This window comes from Herpailurus yagouaroundi, unplaced genomic scaffold (genome assembly GCF_014898765.1).
Source record: "Herpailurus yagouaroundi ecotype Mexico unplaced genomic scaffold, PumYag 141, whole genome shotgun sequence".
Taxonomy (NCBI): domain Eukaryota; kingdom Metazoa; phylum Chordata; class Mammalia; order Carnivora; family Felidae; genus Herpailurus; species Herpailurus yagouaroundi.
The window spans coordinates 28,765,492-28,785,102 of record NW_024412396.1 but is presented as its reverse complement, the minus strand read 5'-3'; the positions used below and the strand labels follow the sequence as shown (position 1 = coordinate 28,785,102).

The window sequence follows — 19,611 nt, the reverse complement described above, 5'->3', positions numbered from 1 at the left end:
CTTGGTAAACATGCAGATAAGAATGTTCTAGGCTTACTAAGGCACTAAAGGGCATGAGAAACCTTAAGTACATATTGCTAAGTGAAAGAAAGCCTGAAAAGGCTACATCTGTGTGATTCCAACTACGGTTGACCCTTGAACAACAACAGGTTTGAACTGGGTGGTTTACTTATATGTGGCTTTTTTTTTATACAGGACTGTAAATGTATTTTCTCTTATGATTTTCTTTTTTTTAACTTTTATTTAAATTCTAGTTAACATACAGTGCAATATTGGTTTCAGGAGTAGAATTCAGTGATTCATCACTTACATACAACCCCCAGTGCTCATCACAGGTGCCCTCCTTAATCTCTGTCATCCCTTTAGCTCATCCCCCACCCACCCCCCTCCATTGACCCTCAATTTGTTCTGTATCATTAAGAGTTACCTATGGTTTGTTTCCCTCTTTTTTTCTCCCCTTCCCATATGCTCATCTGTTGTTTTTTTTTGTTGTTGTTGTTGTTGTTAAATTCCACATGTGAGTGAAATCGTATGGTATTTATCTTTTTCTGACTGACTTATTTCACTTAGCATAATAAACTTTAGCTCCACAGTGGAGTGCATGTACCCCTTCAGATCTCTATTTTTGTATCCCTTGGGTAAATTCCTAGTAGTGGAATTGCAGTGTCCTAGGGTAGTTCTATTTTAGCTTTTTGAGGACGGTCCATACTATTCGGTAGAGTGGCTGCACCAGTGTGCATTCACACCGGCAATGCAAGAGGGTTCCCCTTTCTCTGCATCCTTGCCAACACCTGTTGTTTCTTGTGTTAATTTGAGTCATTCTGACAGGTGTGTCTCATTTTTTTTGACTTTCATTTCCCAGGTGATGGGTGATGTTGAGCATCTTTTCATGTGTCTGTTAGCCATCCGATTGTCTTCTTTGGAAAAGTGTCTATCCATGTCTTCTGCCCATTTCTTAGCTGGATTATTAGTTTTTTTGGGTATTGAGTTGGGTAAGTTCTTTATAGATTTTGGATACTAACCCTTTGTCAGGTATGTCATTAGCAAATATTTTCTCCCCATTCCGTAGGCTGCATTTTAGTTTTGTTGATTGTTTCCTTCACTGTGAAGAAGCATTTTATCTTGATGAAGTTCCATAGTTCCTATTTGCTTTTGTTTCCCTGCCTCCAGAAACGTGTCTAGTAAGAAGTTGCTCTGGCTGAGGTCAAAGAGGTTGCTGCCTGTGTTCTCTAGGATTTTGATGGTTTTCTGTCTCACATTTAGGCCTTTAATCCATGTTGAATTTATTTTTGTGTATGGTGTAAGAAAGTGGTCTAATTTCATTCTTCATGTTGCCATCCAGTTTTCCCAACACCATTTGTTGAAGAGACTGTCTTTTTTCCATTGGATATTCTTTCTTGCTTTGTTGAAGATTAGCTGACTATATAGTTCCATGTCCATTTCTGGGCTTTCTGTTCTGTTCCATTGACCTATGTGTCTGTTTTTGTGCCAGTATCATACTGTCTTGATGACTACAACTTTGTAAAGCAGCTTGAAATCCGGGTTTGTGATGCCTCCAGCTTTTTTTTTTTTCTTTTTTAGGATTGCTTTGGCTATCTGGGGTCTTTTGTGGTTCCATGCAAATTTTAGGATTGTTTGTTCTAGCTCTGTAAAAAATGCTATTAGTATTTTTTATAAGGATTGCATTAAGTATGTGGGTTGCTTTGGGTAGTATAGACATTTTAACAATGTTTGTGCTTCCAGTCCATGAGCATGGAATGTTTTTCCATTGCTTTGTGTACTCTTCAGTTTCTTTCATAAGTGTTCTATAGTTTTTGGAGTACAGATCTTTTTTTTTTTATTTATTTTTTATTTTTTTTTATTAAAAAAAAATTTTTTTTTCAACGTTTATTTATTTTTGGGACAGAGAGAGACAGAGCATGAACGGGCGAGAGGCAGAGAGAGAGGGAGACACAGAATCGGAAACAGGCTCCAGGCTCTGAGCCATCAGCCCAGAGCCCGACGCGGGGCTCGGACTCAGGGACCGCGAGATCGTGACCTGGCTGTAGTCGGACGCTTAACCGACTGCGCCACCCAGGCGCCCCTGGAGTACAGATCTTTTACCTCTTTGGTTAGGTTTATTCCTAGGTATCTTCTTGTTTTTGGTGCTCTCTTAGGATTTTCTTAATTTTTTCTTTTCTCTGGCTTAAATTTATTATTAAGAATACAGTATATAATATATAAAATAGGTATCAGATATTTCCTTATTGGTAAGGCTTTTGGTCAACAGTAAGCTGTTAGCTTTGGGGGAGTCAAAAGTTATATGCAGATTTTTCAGCTCTGCAGGGGATCAGGAAATTGTTCAAGGGTCAACTGCATGTAACAGTCTAGGAAAAATGAAACTATAGAGAATAAAAGTCAGTGGTTGCCAGGAGTTCAGGGGGAGGTGACTAGGGAGAGCACAGGGGATTTTTAGGGCAGTGGAACTACTACTCTGTATGCTTCTATGATGGTGAATAGATGTCATTATACATTTGCCCAAACCTATAGAACTGCATGACACAAAGAGTAAGCCCTAATAAACTGTAGACTTTAGGTAATAATATCAGTATTGGCTTATCGTTACAATGACTGTATCACACTAATATAAGAAGTTCATGAGCTGCATATTGGGGGGGGGGGCACTATGAAACCTTTACTTTCTGCTCAATTTTTCTGTAAACCTAAAACTGTTCTTTAAAAAAAAAAAAGTCTGTCGATTAAAAAAATTTTTTTTTTTTTTTTTGGTGAGCCAGAGGGTGAACCTGCAAAGTCCAGGAACCCTAACAGATAGGAAATTGTCAGATGAAAGGGACATTTTAGTTGTGAAAGCCAATAGCTAGTGTTTTCCCCTAGAATGCAAGGCGTACCTAAGGAGTAAAGAGAGGGTCTCGCGTGTTTTGCTCTGTATCGATACTGTTGAGGCCAGACTCCCCTCCAGAGGTGATTCTGTGACTCGGCAATGGAGAGGAGGGCTCCGTAAGCCTCCTCAGGCTCATGAGCATCACTTCAGCAATACGATAACGAGATGAAGGCAGGAGGGCTGGACTCTTCGAGGATGTGGAGGTGACTTGAAATGAGAATCCCAAGTTTGTTGGTGTGGCTGTGTGGGTGGTTTGGTTTTAGGAAACGTGCTTGGGAGTACAGGCATTGGGAACGCAAAGATTTTTTTAATAGCATGAAAACGTCAGTTGACTTTAGAGAGATGGACATCCCACAAGGGAAAAGATGGTTGCCTATTTCTCAAGAAAAGAGTTGAACACCAACAGCTGAGGAAAACACCCTTCAGCACTTTGCTGGGTGTCGGTGTCTGGTCTGTAAGAACAGTGATTAGCGAAGAGCCTCCCAGGCCGTGGAATCCCGCTCAGATTCTAGAATTACGTAGTGAAAAGATAAATCTCTGGGTGTGTTTTTCCCGGAGACACACCAGATGAGAGTAACAAAAAGAATGCCGGCAAACTGACAGGTACCAAGTTGCTAATTTGTCTTTAGAACTTTATGTGATTTTTCCCTTCCATGCCAGTCCAATATAATAGCAAAGGACAGTTTACTTGGCTCCAAGCACTGTCATAAGTACTTTCAGAAATGAACTCAGTCCCACAAAACCCCCTGCCCAACAGAGGGATCATCATCCCCCGTTTTACAGAGACTGAGGTATAGACATGAAGTAACTTGCTCCGTCACAACTAAAACGTGTCCAGCTGGGACCCAATCCTGGGCCCCAGCTCTAGAGCCCGTCTCGTAACCTTGCCCGGCACTGCTTTTCCACATGGACTCCGCTGGCCTCAGGACTGCCTCATAATTTGGGCCAAATTTCAAGAGGGCGTGTGTGTTTTAACCCTGTGTGTTTGCACCCCGTTTCACCCACCCCTGGGGAAAACTGCAATACTGTTGTTTATACTCCCTGAATAGGAGAAAAATGGGGTGGGGGGAGAGAAAACAACAAATGAACGAATGACAAAACCTTCCCCCCCCGCCCCGCAGTACACAACAGTATCCTCTCAAGTGTTCCGTTTCTCCGGAGGGAATGATGATCTGTTTGGAATGTCTGGGACACCCCGCAGCTGCCCCATCTGATGTGGGCACTTGTGGCTTCCCAGGGCTCGGGAGGTACTGTCGTCCAGTCTTCCCAGTGAGCAGTCAGAGCCTGGGGCCTGGCCCACTTCCCAGCTGCAGCCCCCAACCGCCCTCCAAGTGTTTGAGCTTCAGGTCTGGGTTGGCTGTCCTTTGTGGGGTCCTCGAGCAGGACGCCGCTGGGCCTCCTGCCCTTGTGCCCACCTCAGGCCTCCTTCTGGCCGGTAGAGGAGACTGGGCAGAGGGCCATGCAGCGAAGCGGAACGGACTGTTCCTTGATGGAAAACTGCTCTTCTCCTCTTGATTAAATGAGTAAATTAGTTCCAGATCCCCTGTCAGAGAGTCAAGCCGTTTAAAAGGGTGAGGGCGAAATAGAATACATGGTAAGGAAGATAGTGTTGTTCTTGCTATAATAGGAGAAAGCTAACAAGCCGTGGAGAGTGAGTAGCCAAATGGTTTTAGAAATGTGTTTTTAAAGCCGTGTTTTTGGAAACCAAGTTCAGTGAGCAGGGCCTGTGCTCAGAAGGGCTCTACACTTGGTTTGAGAGCTCTGCGGCTGTTCTCTTGAAACTCTTAACTTGTGAACAGGGCCCCACGCTTTCATTTTGCACTGAGCTCTGTGAATTACATAGCCCGTCCTGTCAGTGTAGTATATGTTAAATCAGTGTCACGTAACTACGGACATTTTGCCCCCTCGGTTTCAGGTAGGCCAGTGTTTCCCGTCCAAGTTTGCAAGTCAGCTTTTGCACTGTGTTGTTTTTTGTTTTGTTTTGTTTCATGCCCAGCAGGGCGGTGAGCTCTTGATGTCTATGCATTCTCACTGATCTTTACCAGAATGTGCCACAGTGCAAATTTGATGCTGGAAAGTACTGAACAAGAAGGGTAAGCATTGGTATTTCTAAATTAAAACATTTCAGAGATCGCTTCCCCCTTTGGCTGGGTAGACCACGCACGTTATACAGCATCTTCTCCTAAAATGGAGAAATGAGAAGGAATTGCCTTGCTCTCAGCTTTCAGCGAGGACGTGACCCTACTCTTAACCATAACCATGCTGTGGACTGTCTCAGGAACTTGGTCTGTACTACCCTATAACCCCAGCATTCTGCTTCCATCCCATTCACCAAGAGATCCAGAGGGAAGAACGAGGGACGCCCAAGGGTATTTTGCTTGATTTGCGGAGCTAGGCGCACGCTGACAGACTTAAGTTCATCAGGTTTAAAAAGTGCTGGAGCCATTTGTTGGTCCTTTTTTTCTTGGCAAAGATTCTGTAACATACACAGCCAACATCATTGAGGCAGACCAAGGATAAACCCATGGCCCTCCTTTATTTACTTGCTTGGCCATAATTTGGGACTAAGAATATTGCGTTGTAAGAACACAGAGTGGTGTTTCTTATAAAGTGATAGGGGGAATTGACCAGAAAGCAGCGGGTCCTTTCAGAGACTCAGTCAAGGCGTCCCTGCTCCTACCAGGCTGAGAAAGCTCGAAGAGTCAGCGTGGACCATGGGCAAGCCCTGGGGAGGTAGCTGGATGTCCTGAAGGACTACAAGGGGGTCCAGTCTGAGGCAGGTGACGGCAGCAAGTGTCACCTTGAGTCTAGACTAGGAGTTACTATGGGCAAGGCCCACCCACCTGAGGTAAGGAGGGTGGGAGATGTGGGTGAGCTAGAGAGAAATGAGAGAGAATCTAGGAGGAGGTGGTGCCAGGAAATTCAAATAGGTGGTGTTGCCAGTGTATCTACCGATGCCAAGGTTCTGGTCCCTGGAGCAGTGGGAGCTGTCGTGATCCGGGCAGAACTTGGGGTGTACCGAGCTGGCTGTCAAGACAGGGACCAGGCACAGGCAGAAGTCCAAGGCAGAAGCTCCAGTTATGACTTAGACGAAGCCCTCTCGGTAGCAGGGATGGCTTGATGTAAAGCCTGGGAGGTTTGGATAAAGCTCTTGAAATCTTTTGGATCTAAGATTAGAATTAATTCTAGGAGGGGCGCCTGGGTGGCGCAGTCGGTTAAGCGTCCGACTTCAGCCAGGTCACGATCTCGCGGTCTGTGAGTTCGAGCCCCGCGTCAGGCTCTGGGCTGATGGCTCGGAGCCTGTTTCCGATTCTGTGTCTCCCTCTCTCTCTGCCCCTCCCCCGTTCATGCTCTGTCTCTCTCTGTCCCAAAAATAAATAAACGTTGAAAAAAAAAATTAAAAAAAAAAAAAAAAAGAATTAATTCTAGGAACTGAGACATAAAGCTGAAAGCATGTTGAGGGTAGTGGCCCCACTGAGGAAGAAAAGGGGGGAACAGAGTCACTAGGGACTGGGTGGGCCTGCCTGCGGGGAGCGAAATTGCCTTCCACGTACATTATGTCGGGTTTGCTTTATTTTCTTCAGTTTTAGCAGATCTAAGCATTGTCTTTATTCCCATTTTACACCTGAGGAATCAGAGGAGTAAACGGAAGTGCCCAGAGTTAATGGATTCCTTGTGTCTGGGGCTCTCTCCAACACCACTTCTGTGCCCTTGGCTTAGATGAGCCCAGTTTATGAAGTTCCTTCAGTGGTGTCTGCAGCCAAGTGGTGGAAAGCACAGACTGCCTGCTTCTTGTCCCCACTCCATGCACCTTGTCTTATGACCTTGGGCAGGTTACTTGGCCTCTCCATACTGTAGTAAAAAATGAAGATATTAATGTCTTCTTCACAGTGCACTCATGAGGATTTAAAGGGATGTTATATGTAAAGGGTTTAGAACAGTGCCTGGCAAATAAGTGCTCACTAAGCATTACTACTCTACTCTGTCTAGAAATAAAATTTTAGGGAAGATCTCAGATGTTAACAGTTCTCACTACCCAGTGGGTGGATGGATCTCTGGCAAGGTTAATCCTGAAGAGGAAATACTGCAAAAACCATTCCTCTTTAGTCTTCTAAATCTTATAAAAGCAAGATTTCCCATTAATGAAATTTTGACTTCTAAAATGGTGAATTTTAGTGAGGTCTTGCCCGCTTTAGGGACAAAAATTGGGGATATGCATTCCTGCTGTATCATTTCCTGGCTTTGTGAGCTGGGGCAATTTTTCCAATGTCACTCACTTATCTGCAAAGGGAATGGGGATGACAGCCAACCTCACAAAGTTCGGAGAATCACATGAGGTGATAGAGTGAAAGCACTTTAAAATAAAAGTTGGTCATGTTTTGGATGTTTTTATTCCCTGGACACAAGCCTAATGTAAGTAATAAAAGGTTAGGTGTCTGTAGAGTAGGGAAGAGGAAGCCATTCTGGAATTTAAAACTGCAGGTTGGATAATCCAGCCCAGTTTTGGGGATTAATAATTTAGTAAGGTCGCCTGGTGGGCCCCCAAACAGATGAGGATATAGTCAGTCCCATGGAGTCTCTCTCTTTTTTTTTTTTTTTTTTTTTTTTTTTAGTTATTGTCAAGTTAGCTAACATACAGTGTATACAGTGTAGCCTTGGCTTTGGGAGTAGATTCCCTTGATTCATCACTTACATACAACACCCAGTGCTCATCCCAATAAGTGCCCCTTTCAGTGTCCATCTCCCATTTAATGCCCATCTCCCATCTTCCCCACCCCTCTAACCACCCCCCCCATCAACCCTCAGTTTGTTCTCTGTATTTAAGAGTCTCTTATGGTTTGCCTCCCTCCCTCTCTGTAACTTATTTTTCCATCCCTTCCCCTATGGTCTTCTGTTGAGTTTCTCAAATTCCACATATGAGTGAAAACACATGATATCTTTCTCTGACTTATTTCACTTAGCATAATACCCTCCGGTTCCATCCACGTTGTTGCAAATGGCACGATTTCATTCTTTTTCATCTCTGAGTTGTATTCCATTACATATATATATATATCACATCTTCTTTATACATTCAACAGTTGATGGACTTTGGGGCTTTTTCCTAATTTGGCCATTGTTGATAGTGCTGCTATAAACATTGGGTAAATGTGTCCCTACAAATCAGCACTCCTGTATCCTTTACATAAATTCCTAGTAGTGCTATTGCTGGGTTGTAGGGTAATTCTATTTGTAATTTTTTGAGGAACCTCCACACTGTTTTCCAGAGTGGCTGCACCGGTTTGCATTCCCACCAACAGTACAAGAGGGTTCCCCTTTCTTGACATCCTTACCTACATCCTTTGTTTCCTGAGTTGTTAATTTTAGCCACTCTGACCAGTGTGAGGTGGTGTTTCAATGTGGTTTTGATTTGTATTTCCCTGATGATGAACAATATTGAGTATCTTCTCATGTGTCTGTTAGCCTTCTGGATGTCTTCTTTGGAAAACTGTCTATTCATGTCTTCTGCCCATTTCTTCACTGGATTATTTGTTTTACAGGTGTTGAGTTTGGTAAGTTCTTTATAGATTTTGATACTAACCTTTATACGATAAGTCATTTGCAAATATCTTCTCACATTCCTTTGGTTGCCTTTTAGTTTTGTGGATTGTTTCCTTTGCTGTGCAATTTTTTTATCTTGATGAGGTCCCAATAGTTCATTTTTGCTTTTATTTCCCTTGTCTTCAGAGACCTGTCAAGTAAGAAGTTGCTGTGGCCGAGGTCAAAGAGGTTGTTGCCATTTTCTCCTCTAGGATTCTGATGATTTCCTGTCTCACCTTTACGTCTTTCATCCATTTTGAATTTATTTTTGGGCCCCATGGAGTCTTTGATCTCCTTTCTGTGCCATTCTCTTTACAACAACCAGATTGTGCTAGTGTGGTTTATTCCCTCTCTGCTCATGCAGTGGACCCAACCCCCACCCCAGTGAATCCTTGCTTCGATGGGAGCCACACATGTGACACGAAAGCTCGGTGCCATCCAGGGACAGGTGTAGACTACACCTGCAAGTGTGCCTCCGGGTACCAGGGAGATGGACGGAGTTGTGTGGGTAAGTTGTATGCGCTGTGTTCTTTCACGGGGTCCTCCAGCCCTGTGTTTATAGAAGATAGGTGCGTCTGCTTTTATGATCTCCACTGATCAACAAGACAAGTTTAGCAGCTATTAACCTAAATGCTGTTATTTAAAAACTGAAGCATATTTTGAGAGGATAGTTTGGACGTGGGTGTTTGGGGCTGGGATTGGAGAAAGAAGACAACTGTTGCAGTTCCTGCATATTTTGAGTTCTTAAGTTTTGTCATTTTATTTTATTTTTTTATTTATTTTATTATTTTTTTTTTCAATGTTTATTTATTTTTGGGACAGAGAGAGAGACAGAGCATAAATGGGGGAGGGGCAGAGAGAGAGGGAGACACAGAATCAGAAACAGGCTCCAGGCTCTGAGCCATCAGCCCAGAGCCCGACGCGGGGCTCGAACTCACGGACCGCGAGATCGTGACCTGGCTGAAGTCGGACGCTTAACCGACTGCGCCACCCAGGCGCCCCTTAAGTTTTGTCATTTTAATCCTGTATTAAGTATTTTCTTATATTTACTAAAACATGTGTTTTCAGGTTGTCTTCAGGTTTCAGACATTGTTTTTTTTCCCCTATTATATCCCCACAATCCACAGAAATTTCTTTACATTTCTAAAAGAAAAGTCATTAGTGTGTTTTTCTTTTAAATGTTGAGTGGTTTTTTTAAAAATAAAGTCTAAAGAATGCTTAGAATATTGAAATATTTCTCCCTCGGACTTATACTTGACTGACTGCAGATAAATATTATAATCTGCAACATGCATTCTGGTCGATGCTTAGAAATCTTACCTTTGGACTTCTGTTTAGTCCACTATTTGTCCTGTTGAAGCTTCGTAGTAGTGAGGAAACATCGAGTGTTCAGACCTCTCACTTGTGGAACCCTTGATTTAAGCCGCGCTTTTCTGTCGTTATTTCTTCTTAGATGTAAATGAATGTGCAACGGGCTTCCATCACTGTGGCCCCAACTCTGTGTGTACCAACTTGCCGGGCAGCTACAGCTGTGACTGCCGGAGTGGTTATGAGTTTGCAGACGACCACCACACTTGTATATGTGAGTGCTACGCCATTTCTCTTTTTGGCCAAAATAGTGCTGAACCTTGCTCTTTGATTCATTAATGTTTCTGCTCTAACATACAGAAGCTCTGCCATATGGTTTCTGAAAACACTTTGCGCAGAAATAACCCTATGGCCCAGTTCAGCCCTGGGTTTGTATGTTGCTTTCCTTTCGGTGTTGAGTTATTGAAGGGTGTTCACCCAGTTGGGATTCCTGCGTGTCTTGGTATCTGGCCCAATCATATAACAAGACTGTGAACCTCTAATACCACCGGCTCTGGACAGAAGTAAAATATTTCTCAAATTTAAATGAAACAGATTTATGATTCAAAGATGCTCGCCCCACTGGGCCAGCTGTACAACTCCATCTGTAATAAATGTACTCTTTCAAGGGTAAAAAAGAAAAGAAAAAGAAACCTTTGGACCTAAAAGTGGATCCACAGGAACTAGGATCCCAAATTCATCCCATTGGTAAAGCCAGACGATGATAGAGAAAATACGCTTTTTAACCCAGTGGGATGAAAAAGTAGCAGTGATCATAGAAACTGTGTGTGTGTGTGTGTGTGTGTGTGTGTGTGTGTGTGTGTGTGTGTGTGTGTGTGTAGTTCTGGTGAGTTATAAACTTTATCAAGGACTATTTTAATGACTGATCTTCATGTCTAGAGTTTTAACCACAAACCCAGACCAGCACTTCTCAAACTTTAATACATATACAAGCCATCCAGGGATCTTGTTGAAAGTCAGATTCTGATTAACTGGCTCTGGGATAGGGCCTGAGAACCTATATGCCTTCTAAGCCCCTAGATGTCCTGATGCTATGGGTGTGTGAATCACACTGGGAGGAGCAGTCTCACCCATCTGCAGGTCTGAACTCTCAGATGTCCTTGCCTTCTTCTCTTTTCAGTGATCGCCCCACCTCCCAACCCCTGTGCGGATGGCAGTCATTCCTGTGCTCCTGCCGACCAGGCCCGGTGCATTTACCATGGGGGCAGCACGTTCAGCTGCACCTGCCTGCCTGGTTACACTGGCAGCGGGCACCAATGTACTGGTGAGTACCTGCGGGTCGTCAGCCTCAGTGACTCTGGAAAGTTGCCTTGTATGCAACATCCCCACATAACCGGAACCTTTCTCAAAAGGACTTCTCCCTTCCTTGACTCACACAGCCTTGGAATTGTCCAAAGAGCAAGAGAAAAGCTGTCCTTTGAGTCAAAAAGCAGAGCAAAGGGTATTTTCCCTTGGATTAGATTGGTGAGCATATGGTGGGGACGTTCCCGGAGCACTAGGAAGCCACTGCGAGCTTGTAGCCAACCTTCTGTTCCTTAGAGCTGGCGTAGGCTGGACGAACTTTGGGAAAGCCTATTCACCTGTTGGGAAGTCTCCATCCTTCCATCTATGGTCAGTGACTTAGTCTAGCACTTCCAGTTGCGCCTAACTTTGAGTTGCTTATGATACTGGTTGAAGGCGTATTTAAAGTAATCTCTAAACATACATGCAATTCTTTCTCATTTTTTCCCTCTCACCTCTCTCTCTGGAGAGAAGGGGAGGGGGTGGGGAGAGAGAGAACTCTGTCTTCAGAGGATAGTAATGCATACATAAATACCCAAAACTTTTTTTTTCCCCCCAGAAATCTAACCACATTTAAGCTGGTTAAGACTTGGTACAGTATTTTATAAAATCACTAAACTGGAATGCAGGACTAACTGTTAAAATTTAACTCGGTTAAATAATAATAATGTTTGAGGTTGTTACTGAACTAGGTATAATTCTCTGGGTATAAATATTCATGAAACTGGGATTAGTAGTACTTTAATATAGAGATTATTTAAGAAATCTACATAATCCACAAAAGGTTTTCAAAATATATCCAGTGACATGATGGAATTGAAACTCCATTTCATGCTGTCAGTAACGCGCACAAAGTTAGGGTAAAATGAGACACCGGCAATGAGAGAATGGTGGGAAAAGGGTCTGTGTGGGGATTATAAACCTGGAACACAGGGTTTCCCCCTCCCTTCAGACTGCTGCTTGCATTGGCTGGGCCACTGTTGATGTGCTACAATAGCCGTGTGACCCCTGGGAGCTTCACAGCAGATGAAACAACATGCCCACCCCGCCTCCTTACCCAGATGTTCGCTTCTCCTCCTCCTGATTCCTCTTCCCTTCCCTCTCAGCGGAGAGGCTCCCGGACGAGCCCACTGACGCCGTCCGTTCTGGACAGAACACGTGTCAGGGCAGCACAGCCGTCCTCTCCTTCCTCGTTGTGCTGGGCCATTTGGTATTGTCTGAACTGGCTCTTTCATGTTTCCACTTCTGTTGTACAGAAGTTCTGCTGTATGCTTTTCTTAAAAACACAGTTTATACTGAAATGACCCAAAGCCGTGGCTCAGTTCAGCCCTGGTTTGTTTTGTTTTTTTCTCTACTAAAAATATCCCCAGTTTTAGAGCTCAACTGCTTCCCAGTGAGAACGAGGTAGATTTGGAATTCACAGATGCTTCTCCCACTTGACCAGCCCAAGAGTTCCATCTGTAATAGATACACTCTTGACACACAGAGGGCAGCCTCCACAGGTATGGGGGTCAGGATGTGAGGTGCACAAACTCCTCATGGTTGTGTTCTTCATGCGGGCATAATGTTTTGTCCACCCTTGTGAATCTTTACCGTTCAGTTCCATTTAGCACATTTAAGAGATGAGACTGCCTGGAGAAGCAAAATCTTGTCAGTAGAATTGCGTATTTAAACATCCGGCCACTCAGGTCAGCAGAGATCGTGCCCTTAAAGTATTTCACTTCTTAGGTCTTTGGTCTAAAGCTAACAAGTTGAAATCAATTGCAGCCTAGGTGTGATGAGTGTTAATCAGAATGTTAATTGAGTTAGATAGTTTTTGCCCTAATCCCGTCTAGATTCATTCTCTCTTCCTTCTTTTAACTTCTATTTGTCCTGTAAAACTTTGATTATCTTTGGGATCATGTTAAAATTGGTTACTTTTCCATGTTGGGAACTTGTGAGTAATGCCATTCATTGTTATTACTGCCCTCTTGCTGATTTCTGCCATTTTTAATTGTCCCTATTCAATCTTTGCTTCTCTGCATTTGGGATTTTCTCTGGAACTCACAAACTTAAAACCCATCAGTTGCTTCCCTTAGTGTATTAGTTATCTATTGCTGCATACCAAATTACCCCAAAATATAGTAGCTTAAAACAATACACATTTATTATCTATAGGTCAAGGGCCTGGGAATGGCTTAGCTTGGTCCTCTGCTTAAAAAGATCCTCACAAAACTGCAACAAGGGGTCTGGTAGGCTTGGTGTCTCCTCTAAAGGCCTAACTGGGGAAACATCCTCACATGGTTATTGGCAGGATTCAATTCCTTGAGGCCTGAGAGCCTCAGGTCCTTGTTAGCTGTGGCCTGGAGATGACCTTCAGCTTCTTGACACGCAGACCTCCAACAAGGTAGCTTAACTCATCAAAGCCAGTGGCAGAAAGTCTTTTAGCAAATTGGAAGTTATAATCACAAAAATGACATCCCCTCAGTATTGCTTTCGTGTATTGATTAGATGCAAGTTACTCAAGGGAAGGGGATTACATAAGATTGCAAATGCTAGGAGGTAGGGATCTTTGGGGTTCCTTAGAGGCTGTCTCCCAGAATCCATTACCATGGGTTGCCTTCCAAGCTTTTCAGACTGTGGAGTAGAAGAGAATGAATAGTCCTTTTCCTAAAGACCTATGCCATGCCTAAATCCGACTGGGCTAGTCATGAAGGTGATTTGCAGGATAAGTACATACGTGTGTGTGGGTGTATGCACATGCATGCACATATTTAAAGACATGCCACAATGTGCATGTGTACCCGTGGCCATAGAGAGAAAATAGCAAAATAGAGAAAAATAGAGATAGAAGCTCTATTTTGTGGAAAGTGCGCATTCTTGAAGCATGCATGTTATTCTTTACTCCATTAAGCTAGCAATAAAAGGCGTGTGGGTTTTTCTCTAGCCAGTTTGTTAAAAACCAGGTTCCCTGGAGAGGCTGGATGGACTTGGCTTTGGGTTCTCCGTCTAGTCTGAGTCACCAGCAGTTACTACTTTTATCCAAGGAGAGTTCAATCTTTTCCAGCTTCCCTCAATCAACCCCGATTGCCACGGTTTCAGGGTTGATGTCCACCTTGTGTTGGTATGAGCCGGTATTTCTCAGGCATGTTTGTCCTCATAGATCTTGGTAACTTTGCCAGGTGAAGCAGAGTGTCTTGAGTTGGGACCTTTCCAGGAGAAGCGATTGAGTTACGGGTGGGACATCCCTCAGCACCATCACTGCTCAGGAGGGACGTGAGGAGAGGCACTTAGGTTATTCTGTCTCTGGTTTTCTGTTCTAAAAAGATGTTAAGTAAGGTGTGGTAAAGTTGGGGCAGCCACAGGAGAAGAGTACAAGGTTTGCAAGGAAGGAGTTCATTACGCTCATGGGTCCCAGAGAGAGGGTCACCACATACCACACAGGGGCACACCCAGCAAGGTGCTTGACCGAATAGGTGGGGAGCTAGAACTTGTGGGCTGAAGCCTTTATTGGGGTCTGGAAATTTGACTGGATGGTCTGAAAGCAAAGGGGGTTGGGTGGGATGGGTTAAGGGTAGCTAGAATCTGGTAATTCAAAATGGAGGGTTTTAACAAATGTTCCATACAGGTGTTTTACCAGCTTAACAGAATAGAATGGAGAATTGTGCTGACATTGAGCCATGTTTCATTATCTGAGTGGCAAAGGAGTTCTGTGCCCCAAACATTGTCGTCTTGACCTCAGTGTTCTGACAGCCCCTAAAGACCCCTGACAGGGATTGTTAGGCATAAATGGCAGCTCCCAACCTGAGCGTAGCAACAAGGAGTTTCTCCCTTCCCTAGGGGCTGAAAGCGTTCCATGCTTTCTGTCCTGACACTTGACATCCTGTGATAGAGGGAAGAGCTCCCCTTCTTTACACAAAAGCCCCAGTTCCCCCCACACCCCTCAATGTTAGCACTCCTTGGGAGGAGCCATAGCCTGCTCTGAGCCCAGGCTCTGGAGTGGCTGACTGCACTCATTTTCTGTCATGGTGTGAGGTCTTCCAAGGAGGTATGGGGGACTGTGTTTCAGGGAGCTTTACCTCCTCCAGCTTCTAGGGGACAGGGGCTCCTCACTTGTGATGCTTTCTGTCCCTTCAAGGGCTTTCTCCTGCTGGTCATTTACATCCATTAGTGTCCCTCCCCCTGACTCTAGTATCTGTGGGAAGATGACTGGCTTTCAGTCTGATCACAATTCTTAGGCCATAGGCTTTAAGAACATAAGGAACCTGGTAGCTCTGGGGAGTCCCCTCTCCCTTAGTTCAAAAACAATCTCAAGAAACTGATCCATGGGTTCTAGAAATAGGCCCTGTGTCTCAGGAATTCCTGCTTCCTGTCATTGCCTGGGGTTCCTGTTAGCATGAGAAGTCCTTTTAGCATATGTATTATGAATAGCTTCAATTTCCTGCATTTAATTTCCTGCTGGATGTTCAGTTTTACAGCTTTGGTTTTACAGCCAGTTTTATGGCCTCTTGCAGGCCCAAGGAACTGGATGGTCACTGGCTTTGCCCAGCTAGGTGTTGGAGTTGTCCTCGTCAAGAGACTGAGGGCCAGACTCAAAGATAATTATATATGACAATATAGAACCTATTGATTAGATTGGAGATAGAGTTTTTGTTGTGATTAGTCTGGTTTCTTTTTGGTTGACTGAGGAGCTAACCAGAAAACCTTGTTTGTTTCTAACCTTGTACTTTCCTGCCTTTGTAGGTGGAAAGAAGGTAACTAGGGAGGCCAGTTCATCTGGGCAGAGCCTCTCTGGGTGGCATTACTCCGTTCTGTCAAGCATTCAAGATGATTTTGGACTTAGGGGAGCTAATGTATGTTGACGAAACTTCCTTAAGACTGAGGATAAGCAGAATGTGAATTCGTTCATTATGACATAAGAGATTCCTCTCCCGCGAACATGTCTGCTCACCGGCACCTGGGAGGGTGGCTCAGTGAGCGCATGGTCATAGCAAGGCTGGTAGTCATAATCCTAGAAGAGATTTCACCTGGGGCATGGGAGGCCGGTTGAGGGGCCAACTCTGTCCCCAGCTGATCCATGTCAAATTCAGGCTGTGGCTCTTGGGCTTCCTGGGTTCTATGTGTCTCTGCCCTGGGCTATAGCAAACTGATGCAATTCACTTCTGGGACTCACATTCTTCTAGGTTTCACATTGATCATCCCAACCCACCTTTTTTCATCCATTTTTTAAATCGTTTTTTGGGTGTTTTCGTGAAAGTGAAGGCTTTCTTTTCAGTGGAGCCTTGATCAGACTTAAACTCTTTATCCTTGTTTTACTCTGGAAGACTTCCTATCTCTGCAGAGAGCTTATCTCAACCAGTAGCCATTGGTTTTAATAGTTTGACTCTCATAGGCTTTTTGGGGGGAAAGGGGACTGTCTTGCTATTGTCTGCATATGCTGATTGCAGTAAATAAAAGGACTATAAGCTGGCATGTAAGGTTCTAGGATGTTGTAACTTAAAAAAAAATTTTTTAAGTTTATTTTCAGAGAGAGAGCACGGGAGGGGAAGAGAGAGGGAGGGAGAGAGAATCCCAAGCAGGCTCCACACCAACAGCATGGAGCCTGATGTGGGGCTCAGACTCAGGAACCGCAAGATCATGACCTGAGCTGAAGTCAAGAGTTGGACACTGAACTGACTGAGCTACCCAGACACCCCTAGGATGTTGCAGTTTTGAGAAATATGAAATTTAATCCTTACAGTACCATGTGGAGAGTGGGAGGGCCTGAACTGTTTGTACTGATAAACCTGACAAATTTAGATGTTCTTTTTAAATTTTTTTTTAAATGTTTATTTATTATTGAGAGGCAGAGCGTGAGCAGGGAGGGGCAGAGAGAGAGGGAGACACAGAATCTGAAGCAGGTTCCAGGCTCTGAGCTGGCAGCACAGAGCCCGACACGGGCTCGAACTCACAACCTGCGAGATCGTGACCTGAGCCGAAGTCAGACACTTAACTGACTGAGCCACCCAGGCGCCCTTAGATGTTCTTTTGAATGTGTTGTTCCAAACTTCTGATAATATTTTTCTGACGCTTTTCTATTTCTTCTAAAGGTAGAAAGTAGAGAAAATTTCTGATTCCTTGGGCATTGTAGATGGTAGGACTCTGATTCCGGGAGACTGGATGTGCTTCCAAACTTAGTTGAAAAAGCATTTGGAGCCTCACCGGGCTTCTCCGGATCTGTAGATTGGTGTTATAGGGACATGGTGCCAACAGGGCAAGACCGAAACCATTGTTACATGTATTTACTGCTGTGGTACTGAAAGGAAGTGAGTGATTTACAGCCCAAAGGCTAGTTCAAAGGTAATAACTTCCTGGAATTCACTGTGGATGAAAGATACTCTAGAAATACACCGCAGGATATTTTTTTTTCTGGAAGTGACCACCCATTTGATTTCTACACTGTACATTCTTAGTCTAATGGGTTCGCTCACGTGTCCCTCGACTTTGTATGTTTAGCCCGCCTTTAGCTGTCAGCATATTTCTGCTCATGCCCAGAGGTCTTCTAAGGTTGACCCCTTGGCATTGACCCACATGTACTAGGGCCGTGTAGTAGCCCCAGTTGGGTGCAGTGAAGTCATGCTGTTCCTCCCCGCCCCCCCCCCCCCACCCCATCCCTGTTCCTGCCTCTGCAGATGTTGATGAATGCTCGGAAAACAGATGTCACCCCTCAGCTACCTGCTACAATACCCCTGGCTCGTTCTCCTGCCGATGCCTCCCTGGATATCATGGGGATGGATTTCAGTGCGCACCTGGTAAGGTCTTGAGGGCTGCCTGAGGCACAGAAAACTCCTGGTTCCTTCAGTGTATTTTTTCCACAGCCTTTAGCCTGTTCTTATCGGGGACCAAGGCTTTTCTAGGCTCTGGATTTTCTTCCTGTTCCCTCCTTCTAGTTTACTTAGAAGTCCCTGGTTATTAGTAATCTGGGAGGCCAGGAGTGTGACCCCACCCATTGTCCTACCTAGTGGCAGCTGTGTTCAACTCCCGTCATGATCTGCTTTGCCTTGGTAAGTGTCATTTAGATGAAGGACTGGGATAAGCTTACTAAATAGGAGCCATATGCACCTAGTGAGCTGGTAGTAAGCCCCCGTGGTGACACTCTAGGAGGTCTTGGCCAGCACTGTGTGACCTAGTGATTGCCATTGACCTGGAGCTTCTCAGACTTAGACTCTGGACTTGAGAGGATGAACAGAGGTTTACTTGTTTTCTCCCAAGTCTCTTGGGATGTTTGGACACAAGCTATGGGTTCTTCATTTTACCCTTAGGGCTGAGGGAGGGGCGATTTTACAGTAGGTACCGTCAGCTCAGGACTTAACAGGGTGAACTGTGAGAATTAGGGAGACATTAGGTAGATAGTGGCAGAACTAAAATAAGAATCCAGGAGTTCACAATCTCAGTGCCCGGCTATTTTTTTTCCCCCATGTTATGCTGTCTCCCAAGTATAGGGAGGGAAAAATAAGCAAAGAACATCACCTCAGACGAGAGACTTTGAAGTTAGCTGGTAAAAGTGGATGGGATGCAATGTCTTTTATTCCTTCTTTGTACGTCTCCTCCACCCTGGTCTCCGAAGACCCCACATCAGGACTGAAACCCTGTGAACGCCAGCAGCGCAGTGCCCACGCTCAGCACACCTATCCTGGCTCCCGGGTGCACATCCCCCAGTGCGATGAGCAGGGCCACTTCCTGCCACTGCAGTGTCACGGGAGCACTGGCTTCTGCTGGTGCGTGGACCCCAACGGTCACGAAGTCCCCGGCACCCGGACTCCACCCGGCTCCACACCACCTCACTGCGGACCAGCAGGTGAGCCAGGCAGGAAGGAGCTTGTACCGACCTAGGCCCGGGGCTTGAGAAGCAGAATGGCGCAGCCTGTGGGGCAGATTATAACTCCTGCCCAGACCGTGCAGACTCGGGGCCGACTGCTGTCCTTTCATAGCCTCCTTCCTCCTAGGACCACTCAGATGATCTGTGCCCACCTGTGCACACATTCAGGTGACAGGGACATAGACTGACATCACCGTTACACGTTGGACTCCAGCCTTAGACTTGCCCGGTACAAGACGGGACGTTGAGATGAATGGTGTAGGTCAGGCTGAGGCCACTGCCCGAGACCTGTTATGGCAGCTTAGGGAGGCCTTGGAGCTAACGGATCTTGCCAGACCAGCCTTTTGTCCAAAGAGAACTGCCTGCACATGTTCCTTTATATCACTACACTCTGCCTTCTGAATTTCAGGAAGCAGTATGAAGGCCAGTTTAGTATCAATAGGAAAAATAAGCAGACACCTGTGGGTGGATCCCACTAGTTTGCTCTAAGCTAATGACCCCCGCTGTCTCTAGGCAGGCCCAGCATATCAGTGGGGAACCCCCTTGCCCCAGCCACTGTCCGAAGAGATGCAGGGACCTGTTTTGTTAGCCCGTGCGGTCTGAGATGCTAATGGTGAGCGTGTCTGTAACCATCTGAGGGCTCTCCGTGCTCCCCGGGGCGGGG

General features: G+C 45.0%; 1 protein-coding gene across 1 annotated transcript in view; it reads left to right on the top strand.

The window, feature by feature from the left end:
• Positions 1-19,611, top strand: part of NID2 (nidogen 2) — a 67,455-nt gene that overhangs the window by 36,822 nt on the left and 11,022 nt on the right. The window contains exons 9-13 of the mRNA XM_040477140.1: positions 8,826-8,969; positions 9,915-10,043; positions 10,950-11,093; positions 17,761-17,880; positions 18,696-18,926. Coding sequence (XP_040333074.1) covers positions 8,826-8,969; positions 9,915-10,043; positions 10,950-11,093; positions 17,761-17,880; positions 18,696-18,926 — 768 coding nt within the window. The remainder of the gene's footprint in view (positions 1-8,825; positions 8,970-9,914; positions 10,044-10,949; positions 11,094-17,760; positions 17,881-18,695; positions 18,927-19,611) is intronic.